The sequence below is a fragment of the Crocodylus porosus genome, unplaced genomic scaffold, assembly GCF_001723895.1.
Source record: "Crocodylus porosus isolate Cpor-Errol unplaced genomic scaffold, CroPor_comp1, whole genome shotgun sequence".
NCBI lineage: Eukaryota > Metazoa > Chordata > Crocodylia > Crocodylidae > Crocodylus > Crocodylus porosus.
The window spans coordinates 37,926,609-37,938,712 of NW_017728910.1; the positions used below are offsets into that span (position 1 = coordinate 37,926,609).

At 40.9% G+C, this 12,104-nt stretch overlaps 1 protein-coding gene across 2 annotated transcripts in view; it reads left to right on the forward strand.

The window, feature by feature from the left end:
• Positions 1 to 9,771, forward strand: part of SERPINE2 (serpin family E member 2) — a 48,420-nt gene extending 38,649 nt beyond the window's left edge. For both annotated transcript variants that reach the window (XM_019533065.1, XM_019533066.1), the window contains 5 exons: positions 3,430 to 3,628; positions 3,758 to 3,858; positions 5,760 to 5,846; positions 6,865 to 6,948; positions 9,083 to 9,771. In XM_019533065.1, the coding sequence (XP_019388610.1) occupies positions 3,430 to 3,628; positions 3,758 to 3,858; positions 5,760 to 5,846; positions 6,865 to 6,948; positions 9,083 to 9,120 (509 nt within the window). In that variant the 3' untranslated portion in view covers positions 9,121 to 9,771. The remainder of the gene's footprint in view (positions 1 to 3,429; positions 3,629 to 3,757; positions 3,859 to 5,759; positions 5,847 to 6,864; positions 6,949 to 9,082) is intronic.
• The last annotated feature ends 2,333 nt before the right edge of the window (positions 9,772 to 12,104 follow it).

Genomic DNA, 12,104 nt, shown 5'->3' on the forward strand with positions numbered 1-12,104 from the left:
AATTAATAAGCACCTGCCCATGAGCCAGATGAAATTGTCTGGTGGGCCAGATTCTGCCTGTAGGTTGTATTTTGCCTTCCCCTGGTATAAAGTGATCCAGGGAGGAAGAAAAGCTAACTGCTCCCTCTTCTTACTATAGTGATCTGAGTTCTGCCTTGTCTTAAGGCTTCAGGACACTGCCAGCAGAGTTTAACTCTCATGAAGAAAATCAGTCAATAGTCAGTTTGCTTGACAGGTGCGGATTTGGGTGTAGAACTGTAGGTGCAGTGTTCCACCCATCCAACGTATAGCACATTGTAATCGGTTGTGATTTTTAACCTAGTTGTTCTTACTTCGAAAACTCCTGTTAAGTCTTTTCAAATGTCACTTGGACTTATGACCTATATCTAAAAATCTGATAACTCTGAAGAAGGGAAATCTACTGAGCTGGGGAAAGTTAATTTAACATCTTGACTTGTAGTCATTGTAATTCTTTTATGTGGTTGTGTGGGTGTGATTGTGATGCTTTTATGTATAACTGAGGAAAGTGTCAATTAGGAAGCTGACTTTTAATGGGATTATAATCTTCGGTGGTGTCATCAGAAAATACAGCCTGTTTTCCAAATCTAACAGCTGTAATTAGTGGTACAAAAGACGTTTTGATTGCTAATGGACATTCTAGGTCCTTATGCTATCCTCTGAGACAGGACATAACTAGATAAATTGCTAGTTGCATGCCTCTGTAATCCCCATCCACAGCTCCCTCACACTTGGTTGCTTAAAGCACTTTGCCTTGGTTGCTTAAAGCATCATTTAGTTGCTTGACAATTGAAGGGCATTCTTTCTTTGGAACTGTAGCATGATTTGAAGAAGATGGAGGCATGTATGTTATGCTTTAACAGCAGTGGGATCTGCTTATGTAAATCTAGTAAACTTCAGGGTGCACTTCTTATTTCTTCCTTTTTGTGAGCCAGTCTTTATTTTCAAGTAAGCATATGTGTAACTTCACTTTTTATCACCTCCACCCCACTACTAATTAAAATAAGGACAATTTTACTCCCTTTCCAAGAGAAATTCTCAAACCATACGCTTGGCTTCAGTGGTAGACTTACTGTAAAAAAAAATATATATATATAGAGAGAGAGAGAGAGAGAGAAATATTACTATAAGTATCTAGATTTTTGTTCTCTGCTTGTTTTTTTTTCAAACTGGAAGAAAGTTTGTCTATCATGCCTTCCAGTTGCCTAACTACAGTAATTGTGGTCTCTGGTTGATTATGAAAAGATGGGGAAATGCTGACATAATCTCAAAGAGGATGTTGCTAGCAAGCCTGACCAGCATCTATCACCTGACATCTATTGTGCAGGATTTATTGTTGTTGTAACAGATTTCACTGCTGGATTATTTCTAGCCCAAACAAGCTGCTAATTGTGGTAGCAGCGTGTTACAAGTTCAAGTGATTCTTTAAAATACTGTGTTTAAAACAATGAATCAAAGTTAAAAAAAAAAAAAAAAAAGTCTTTTCCAGTCTAATATTGTTTTTCAAATGTTAGAAACTTAGAGACTTAGAGAATTTAGATATAATGTTCTAACTCCAATCAAAGCTCTGCCCTGAATCCCAGTCTAATCTCCACTGGGAGCAGGGGAAGGCAGAGTTTACTCTGCGAGCTGGAATTGGGCTGGCAGCAGACTCCATTTCCGGGCAAATCCTGCCTGTGTTGCTACAACTGGTTTCCATGGAGACCCCAGCAGCAGCAATGCTGTGATAGCAAGATCAGCCCCAGCAGTGCTGGCAGGGCACATGGCTGGGCAGGGCCAGACCTGGGATCTTGCAGCAGTGACTTTGTAGTCTGGAGTCGGGGCAGAACCCTGATCTGGGGTGTATAGGCAACAGGTCACAGCTCTGCCCTACCCTGGGACCACACTGTGACTGCCACAAGATCCCAGTCCCAGAACAGCTCCTTGCCCCGCTGCACACCCTGCCAGTGCTGCTGGGGCCAGTCTCCATGGAAACCCTGGCCCCTTGCTGTCATGGCCCTGGTGCTCCTGGGGTCTGTATGTAAACTGGCCACAGCAATGCAGGCAAGGGCTGCTGGGAAATGGAGTCCACTACAGTCCTAATCCAGCCCACAGGCTGAACTTTACCTGCCTCTGCTCTACATGGAGATTGGACTGGGATTTGGAAGAGAGCTTTGATTGGACTTAGACTTGGAGATTTCATATATAATGTTCCAAGTTTCTAGCATGTGAAAAACAAAGGATGGCCCATGGTTGGATCGGGCCTGTGGTGGACTCCATTTCCTAGCTACCCCTGTCCATGTTGCTGCAGCCAGTTTCTGTGGAGACCCCAGGAGCAGCAGGGCTGTGACAATGAAGGGCCAGTGTTTCCATGGAGACTGGCCCCAGCAGTGCTGGCAGGGTACGTGGCTGGGCTGAGAGCTGGTCTGGGTCTGGAATCTTGTGGCAGTTACATTGTGGTCCCCAGCTGAGGTAGAGCTGTAACCCGCTGCCCGCACACCCCTGGGGAGGGGTGTGCGGGGCAGCAGATCATGGCTCTGCCCCATTTCCAGATCATGTGGTTTCTGCTGCAAGATCCTAACCCTGGCCCCTGAATAGTTCCCTGTCTAGACATGTGTCCTGCCAGGGCTGCTTGGGCCAGTTTCCATAGAAACCCTGGTCCTGCGCTGTCATGGCGGCGGCTGCTGCTGCTGTGGTCTCCATGAAAACCAGCAGCAGTGATGCAGGCAGGGGCTTCTAGGAAATGGAGTCCGGCCACTGGCCGGATCCATCATTTTGCCCACCCCTGATGTAGAGGGTAGAAAACCTTTTTAATTCTTCCAGAGATATGAGTGTCCCACCAATTTATGGCACTATGTTGTGTGTCTCCTGTTGTTGTTATAATGGAATCCAAATTGCACTGAAATAAAATAATATGTGCCCAGGCCCTGAGGTATCCTGGGATAAGCTGCTCATTTGCATACCCTAGTGGAATTTCCGTTGGTGTTGCATACCACAGTATGTCTGTCTTGTTCTCTTAAAAGCATGTTTTTGTTTTTGCCTTTTGTTCTCAAACACCCATCACTTCTCCAATTCCTTATTTGCTGCAATAGATATTGCTGAGTTCTATACCTTTTGTTGATTTATCCTTTCAAATGACCTCCAACAGTACACTATGCATGGAACAAGAAAAAATGAATGTGAATATTACGAAGCAGATTTTTTTCCTGTTCTGCATTTTTATCAAACCATAATAATCCATATGGACCCCACGCTGCTTATAAAAGGAAGCTGTACTGAAAGGTAATAATTGCCTCTGACATCTAAGCTTTCTAGTTTCATGACAGTGCCAAAGCTTTCTTGACATGTTTGAAATTATTATCTAGAGCTGTATCTGAATAGCTAATAGAGGTTGAAGACTAAGAATTGTAACTTATCTTTCTCTGTCTTTAGGTACAACAAGTACCCCAAATGACTTGTGGTACAACATAATTGAGTTGCCTTACCATGGTGAAATGATCAGCATGTTGATTGCTGTGCCTTCAGAAAGTACTACCCCGCTGTCTTCTGTTATTCCCCACATTAGCACAAAAACGATAGAGAGCTGGCGGACAATCATGGTACCAAAAAGAGTGCAGGTGACTTTGCCCAAGTGAGTACCAGCTTCTTCCAGTGCCCCCTCTCCTTTTCCATACTCTTTAAACCTGGAAGAAAATAAAAACCCTCACATAATAGCCCTATGGAAGTAGTAATTCCTCTGTTTCTTGTCTGATTCATTAAGGTTCACAGCAGAAGCAGAAACAGATTTAAAGGAGCCTTTGAAGTCTCTTGGCATCACAGATATGTTTGAGCAGGCGAAGGCCAATTTTGGAAAAATAACAAGTAGGTGGTCTTGTTTTGGTTTTCATTCCTGTTTTCTTGCCATTGCAGTTTAATGCAATCTGTTTCACAGATTATCCGTTAAAGGACACATTTCTAAATTGCTACCGAGAAAGAAACGATATTAAAAGTCTTGTACATGCCAGTATTTTCCCTTTTGGTTATAAAGAAAATGCCTGCATCTTGGCAACAAATAATATTGATTAAGTGCTTGTAAGTTGTTGTTTGCTATCACTAATTAAAGGTCTCTTGCAGTGGCTGAAATGTGGAAAGTCTTCACTGACACCACTGGAGCAGATCATTAACAGAATATATAATTAGGACACTATCTTCTCAAATGTACATGTTTTGGAAATTGTTTAAATGAGCTTGAGACAGGCAGGATGTGCACCAAATTTATTACTCCATTTCTTTTACTTGATGTGACCTTTTTTAAACTGCTTGATTTCATCCATAAATATTAGGGCTGTGAAATTTCACCGGCTGTTTTGAGTCAACACTGTTTCAGCTCATTTCGAGTTTGAAACAGCAAAACCGAATCAAAATGAAGGGCTTCAACACAGCTTTGAAACAAAATGAGGCCAGCTGAAACGTTTTGAAAGTTTCAAAGCAGCCAGGTGGTAGGAGACGAGAGAGAACCAGGGCTGCACTCCTAGTGGCTCTGCAGCCCCATGTGGTTCAGCCAGGAGTGCAGCCCTGGCTCTCCCTGCCTCCCATGGCTGATCACAGTGTAGGTGAAGTTCCCATCCCCAGTTCCAGGCCGGAGCACCCGGCTTCCCTCCCTCACCTGGCAGGCTGATCGGGGGCCCACAGCCCTGGGAGGACTGGCAGAGCCCCCACAGCCCTTCCAGGGTTGCAGGCCTGCTGAATGAGAGAGGCTGTTTTAAGCTTCCCCATTATAGAATGTGGGTGAAACATCGAAACAGCATTGCTGTTTTAATGGAACAGCGGTTTTGAATCAAAATGAAATTTGAAATTAAATGTTGTCCCGTCGAAACGGAATGGTGCTGTTTCGCATAGCCCTAATAAATATCTATAAAAATGGAATATTGAGTTCTTAAAAACACTGGTATGAAAATAGGTGTCTTATGAGTTTTGCCTGTTGAACTTTGATTCATTTTCAATAGAAGCAGAAGAGCTTGTTTGTTAACTAGTGTCTAATGTGCGCTTCTGCCTCTGAAATAAAGGAAAAAATATTTTATTATTGGAAGCAAAATGCTTTTTTCATATAATTCAGAGCATAATTTTAAATTCATACTGAATCTCACTGCATCATTTCATTACTGAAAATTAAACACTTGTGACTTCAAACTATCAAGCACAGTCTAAGGCTGTATTGGTCTCAAAGATTTTTATAGCATTATTTTGGTGTCACGTTTATCTAATTTCAGGTATGATGTCTATTTCCATGTGCATATATGCACATGCTTTATATACACATCACAGTGGGCATGTATACACAAATGCTGTAGCTGACTTAACTATAAAACACATAACATTCTATTGCTAATGCAGATGGTGAATAAGAAGAGTATCGAAGACTTCAGGATTGTGCCTGTGTAACATGCATCAATCACTTAACCCCAGGACAGGCAAAATGTTGTACAAGAAATAATTAAGCAAAAGCTGCATGAGTCAGTCCATTCCATTCATTTTGTATATGTAGCATGTTTATGATCTTGGTATGTGCCGTTTTTATGGTAGTCAGATCAAGCACTGCATTTGAAGAACAGTAGCAGTAAAGTCCTTTTGCACTGAGCAGGATTTCAGTCTTTGCAAGCATTGTAGTGACTTTCAGTATCTCTGCTCTCTGCTTTACAGTTGCTGAGCTATAAGAAACTAGCTATTTTGAGTGGTTGTGCACAGTGTAACAAATATGTAACTGTCTGTCTTTGTTTGCTCAGGAACAGAAAGTCTTCATGTATCTCAGATTTTGCAAAAAACAAAAATTGAAGTTAGTGAAGATGGAACCAAAGCTGCTGCAGCAACAAGTAAGCAAATGTTACTGTAATTGTTCACCTTAAACCTTAATTAAGAGTAATTTCACATAAACAAATTGGTTTTGACATTAAATAAGCATCTTTTCCTGAACTGATAGAGTAAAACGGTTTCAATAAAAGTAGCATGACGTGAAAGGACTGGACAAATTCAAGTTAATATTATCATTTGTTCTGTAGCATTCAGGCTTTTAAAAATAAAAAGACTGAATGTTTGGCCTTGGCACCTTTTACTATTTTGCATGTGCAAAAAGATGCAAGGTCCCTTTTTAGATTCGCATGACCATACCTGCAGGAAAAAAATCTCATGAATGTTAATTGAAAATCTAGAACAGTGGTCACCAACCAGTGGATCTCAATCCACCAGTAGATCTTGGAGCCTCTTGCAATACATCTTGGAGTTGATCTGAGGCTGGGGTAGGGGGGGTTGAGTGCCGCATGCAAGCACATGCGCACCCTAGCCCAGCAGCTCAGTCAATGGGGGAGGGAAGGGGCAAGGGCTAGATCGAGGCCTCCACGGTGAGGGACAGTGCCGCAGAGGCAAGAGCAGGGGTAAGCTGAGTGGGGCCCTGGCTGGGTGGGACTTACTTGCTGGGGAGGCGTACCCCCAAATAATATTTTCTCTATCTACTCCCCTTCCCTCCCCACAGACTTACCTGCTGGATGGGGGCAGCGGTGCATGGTAGATTTTGGGTTGCTTTTAAATGCCAAAGGTGATCTACTTAAAAAGGTTGGAGGCTACTGATCTAGAAGAATAACATAGCTTTTATTGAAGATGTCAAAAGTCTCAGTAGATAAGTGATAGGAGTTTGTTGCTATTTAATCCAGTGCTGACCATTGGTACTATAAACTTCATAAAATGGTATCTTATAGAGAATTTAAATGTCTGTCTGTCTAAAAGTCCAGTCAAGCATCTAGTAAGCACTATAAAGCTGTCGGCTTCATTTTCACACTGCTTTAAAATGTGAAGTGTTTTGCTTTTTCTAATTATGCATCCTATTTTTCTTGCCAGCTGCAATTTTAATAGCCAGGTCATCCCCTCCTTGGTTTATAGTAGACAGGCCATTTGTATTTTTCATCCGGCATAATCCTACAGGTAAGCAGCAATTTTACTTTTGTTTACAATGCGAGTGAGTATACACACTATGCTGATTTAATGACAAAGTGATTATTTGTCACTGATTGGTGACGAGGCTAATTTATTTCCAGGAAGGAATAAATTAGTTTATTCTACCTAGGAATAAACTTTTTTCCTATGGGTACTTGTAAACTAAGCTAGCACTCATATCTGTGACCTGGATTACCACATCTATCTTCAATGTATTTTCACATACCCCTCCAAGGTAAGGATATTACTTCCATTTTACAGATGGGTAATGGTGTTGAACAGAGGATTAGTGACTTGCCCACAGTCATGTCAGAAGCCACTGGCAGAACAGGGAACTGAATCTGAGCTATTAATGTTATAAGCTTCATGCCCTAAACTGCCTCAGGTAAAAGTTTGAAGACATAGCCACTAGGTCTGAATTTTTATGATTTTACAAAATGAGTGCTGAGATGGGTCAGCACCAGTTGGCAAACTTCAGGATGTTTACTAGCTCACTGCTTTTTCCTTTTGATATGTGGGAGGTATGTAGCTGTTGTGGAATAAGTTGCAGCTGCCAGCCCTGAGGAAAGAGCAAACTTCTGACAGCAGTCTCCAGTCCTGAACTCAGAGCATCAAAAGACCTCCATATAGCTCTGCAATATGACCACTTGGCTGCTTATCAAACTACATACCTCTGCTTTACTTCTTTCTCTAGTTCACTGCTTTCTGATCCTTGCCTTTTACCCTTTCCAGTCAGTAATACAAATGTAATTCTAGTCCTAGTTCCTGAGACGCATGTCTTGCTATAAACCAGTAGTTCTCAACCTATTTGCCATAGTGGGCCACACTTGCAACTTTAAATGCGTTATGTGGGCAGCACTCACACAACTTACTTCCTGGGTATCCATTAAAAAAAATGTTTTAACAGGATGTCACATGGGCCACACCAGTGCGCTGATTGAGTTGCATGTGGTCTGCGGGCCACAAGTTAAGAACCACTGCTATAAACCATGACGCTTGGGTCTCAGATGCTAGTCATGCTCCATATGTGCTGTCTTTGCTCCAGATGGATGTCTTAATGAAACCCTTACATAGCTACAGTCATCAACACCCTCTTTTTTGACCATTCAAATGTACATTTTAGGTTTTCAGTCTTTTTTAAAACTTGTTTTTGATACCAAAAATTATATCAATAAATAAGATTTGTATTTTGTTTGGGTTTCATCTAAATTCTTCCTCTAAAATCTGTGAGGAAGATGCATGCTTTGACCAAAACCAGTCCATATTCAAATTTGTAACTGGTGCTGAGGTTTGAGGAGGATAGCTGCTTTACAAGGGCATGTTAGTAACATGTAGATGTCTACGTTAGCTAGTAACCAGAATTATGCTGTAAAAACCCTTTAGCAGTGTAACATGCTCCCAACCTCTCTCCAGTGATTCTGGAGCCTTCTCTACAGTAAGGGTATTTGCTAATGGCAGTTCAGTCCCAGCAGTATTAGCAGCTTTGAGAAGACTGATGCATATAAGATCTGGATGACTAAAAGTGAATGCAGCATTTAAAGGGAGGCCCAGGAACATACTTAAATGGGCAAAAGTTTAGATGCAGGACATTAATGAAGGGGCTTGAAATGGGGATAAATAAAAAGTCACCCTTAATCTAATTTTATAAATTCCAAACTCTCATATAAGCTAATGTAAAATTCCCTACTACTTGCCTTCCTGTTTTGGTTACGTGAGACGGGCATGGAGAGGGTAGATGTTGGAGGGTGCAGGTACTGAGGAGGGGGGAGTTGAAGCTGCCTGCTCTCCATGCTGCACTTCTTCTCCCTCCTCCCTCCCTTGCATTCTGCACTGCTTGCTCCCTTCCTGCTGTTCTCCCTCCACAGTGGTGGGGAATGACAAATTTAAAACAACCCTCTAAATAATTAGATTCAAGACATGAAAGCCTATAACAAATTTAGAATTTTCCATAGCTAGAATCTAATTATTGGGAGATTGTCTTAAAATTGAAGTTATTTTGGATTCAGTTAAATATGGTACCTTGTATTGACCATATGTTGTGGCTATTAAATTATCCAATGAAAGATCAAAGATTTGCAAAATGGATGTGTGTAGTAATTTTAGTTTTTATTTTATCCTTCAGGTGCAGTCTTGTTTATGGGACAAATAAACAAACCTTGAATGTGGAAAAGGCTTTCTTTTAAGAAGCAAAGTAAAGACTCATTTGATACATCCTCGTCTTGTTAAATATTTTTGTACACTATTCTTTGACTTCACACATGAACTAGTTTTTAAGCGATTGACTAGGTTTTGAAAAAGGAGTCATCGTAGTTCTGGTTTTGTGGAAATATACTGCTTGAAAACTACAATGCCTTTTCAAAATGTCTAAAAGATTCTTTAAACTACTGAATGGTTACCTATGCTAACAAACCGTTGGAGCTTTTTCTTTTTTCTCTGAATTTTATGTATGGCTTTTGTGAGAGGGTTTGAACAAGAGTGTGACAAAAAACAATGTCTGTTTAATAATAGTGATTTATTTTTTCTGTGGAAAATGTTTGGTATGTAGATGCCCTTTCAATACTACTTTTGTTCTTGAGTGGCTTGGAAATTGGGCATCTTTTCAGTAGAAATCGATGAAAAATTCTAGTAGTGTTTGTTTTATATAATGCATGTAACAGAGTTTAAGAGGACTAATGTCTTGAAAGTAACGCATCGCATTAAAATGTCCTGTTTTACTGTAAACTTGTCATAGCTAGTATACACTTTCTATTGGATTCAAATTTTATATTTGTTTTTGTACAAAGGAAAAATAAACTGCATTATGAACAGTCAGATGTCGTTGTATCTCAGTGATGTGCTGGAAGGCATGTGTAGCAGAACCCTAGGGAACCACTTGTTAAAAATTCTAATGCTGAATTGAAAGGAAGAGGCTCATCTGATGAAGCTTAACCTTCTTTGCAGCCTGCCAAATCATTCCTGTCATGGATGACTTATCCCTGGGGATAATGGAGATGTCTGAGGAGCTAGCACTTCTGTTTTTTCAGGGCTGCAAGTTGCATCTAATATGTATTTTTAAAAATACACCTGAGGAGATGACTACAGTGGGCCTTAAGTAGCTCTAAAAGGAAGACAGAGTTGCACCTTATTAGCCAGCTAATTCAGACATGTATAAGCTTTTCTAACTTACAGCTCACAAGCTATAGCATCTAATGAAGTGAGCTGTTGCATTTGAAAGTTTATGCATCTCTGAATTAGTCTGAGGTGCAGCCCTATCCTGTCTTCTGCCTGATTTAAGACCAACTTAGCTAATTACCTCTCTTTGCTTATGGATAAAATATGACCACACCCTGAAAATATTGTTCTAGAGCTGTGTGCATTGCCAAACTATTCCAAGACAAACACTTCTCCCTAGGTTGGTTTGTTGCCTACTGATATTTTCTGACTTGCTTGAAAGTATTGAGAATACTAGATCTGCTTTTCTACCTGATTCTCTATACCTCAAAAAAATACCCAAAGGATTCCTTTGGCCCTATAGACACTAGGCTGTCTGTGCGGCCCCCCCAGTAGTTAGGTGCAGCTCTGTAGTTGCAAACCTGCCTCCACCCATGCTGTGTGGGGAAATACAATTCTACTTCAGTGTTCTGAAGGAAATTTGTGTATGTATGGATGCTAGTGTCAGGTCTTAATTTACCATCTATTGCTTACTGACACAAAGGAGCTATTTTGCTCAAACAACTCATGTAGTTGAAGGAGTAGAGCACCAGGCTAGGCTCAGGAGATGCGAGTTCTCCTTCCACCTCTTCTACCTTGCTGTGTGACCTTAAACAGATGACCTCCCCTTTGGTACCTCAGGTTCCCCATCTATAAAACACATTATATACTTCCTTTGCAAAGTACTTGGAGACCTACTACTGAGAAAAAAATCAGTTGTAGGGAGGGGAAGCAGAGAGGGAGGAAGCACTGGGATTTTCTAAAGGAAAAGTTGTGATCAGCAATCACCTGGATATGAAAGTTTATCTCCTTATAAAACATTCAAAGGTGTTTGGGGTAGTGGTGCAAAATAGCTGATTATTTAAACATAGCTTTTTAAAACCGATTTCTGTCTTCATTTAGAAAGATGTTTTTGTTCATCTGCTGAACACTGTGCAAACTTTTTTTTCCCCCCAACACTTTCAAAAGAGGATTTCTGTTCTTTATGCTTCTCAAATCTTATTTAATTTCTGAAATGTTCAAACATCTTGTAATCTGGACATGCTGTCAGCTGGTCCTGCTTAAATCCAGTTTTAATTCTAACTTCTTAAACTTTACTCTTTTTCAATCGGGGCCAGATTCTTAGTCTGCAGAAATTGATGGTGATATTTGGCATCCATGAAGCCCTTCCTCCCTACCAGCTGGAGAATTTCCAAAGGTTTCTTTCAAAAATGGTGCATCTCATGGTATTATACTATTAGACTCAGTCCAGTAAAGACTGAAAAGAAGAGCTTACAACAAGAATGGGCAAGGACAATGATTAAACAGATGGAATGCAGGTCCCCTTGCTCTCTATCTACTGAGCCTCCTGCTGGTGATTATGGGTATGGAGATTATCAAAACATGGAGCATCCAGATGTTCCTTAGCTGTTGCGCTAGCACTCTACAGCTTGCATAGACCAGTGAGGTTTTCCTATGTGCTAAGTGGAAACAAGCCATGGACTGTGAGTGTAGTATCTTTTAGTTCCTTTTTAGAGTACCAAAAGTACCTCAGTATTTGGTGGTTCCTAAATCTATCTGCCCTTGCAATGGTGAGGTTCTTTGGAAAATCTCATGGGGGCTGGTTCAGTTGTTTAGTGCTATGCCTGATGCTCCCTGCAGTTCTTACAGGTTTGCTGCCTGCTTCCATAATGTTCTGTCTTGGTTCCTTCATGAGTTCCTCCGAGCAACCAGAACAGAGTTTATGTAATAAGATGAGACCATTTGGATGTTTTTGTTATGCGGCTTCCTGTCCTGGGCCATGTAAAATCACGTAATAGTAATGGGCCAGATTCTTTCCTGTGCCAAGATCTGCTTCATTTGCATGCGTGGGTGGGGAGATGACTTAAGGGGCTTATTGCACCTCCTTGATTTCTCTAGTTCCAGCTTAATTTCCCCCTTCAAAAATACAAAGGTGGCTAAAAGAAAAGCCCTCT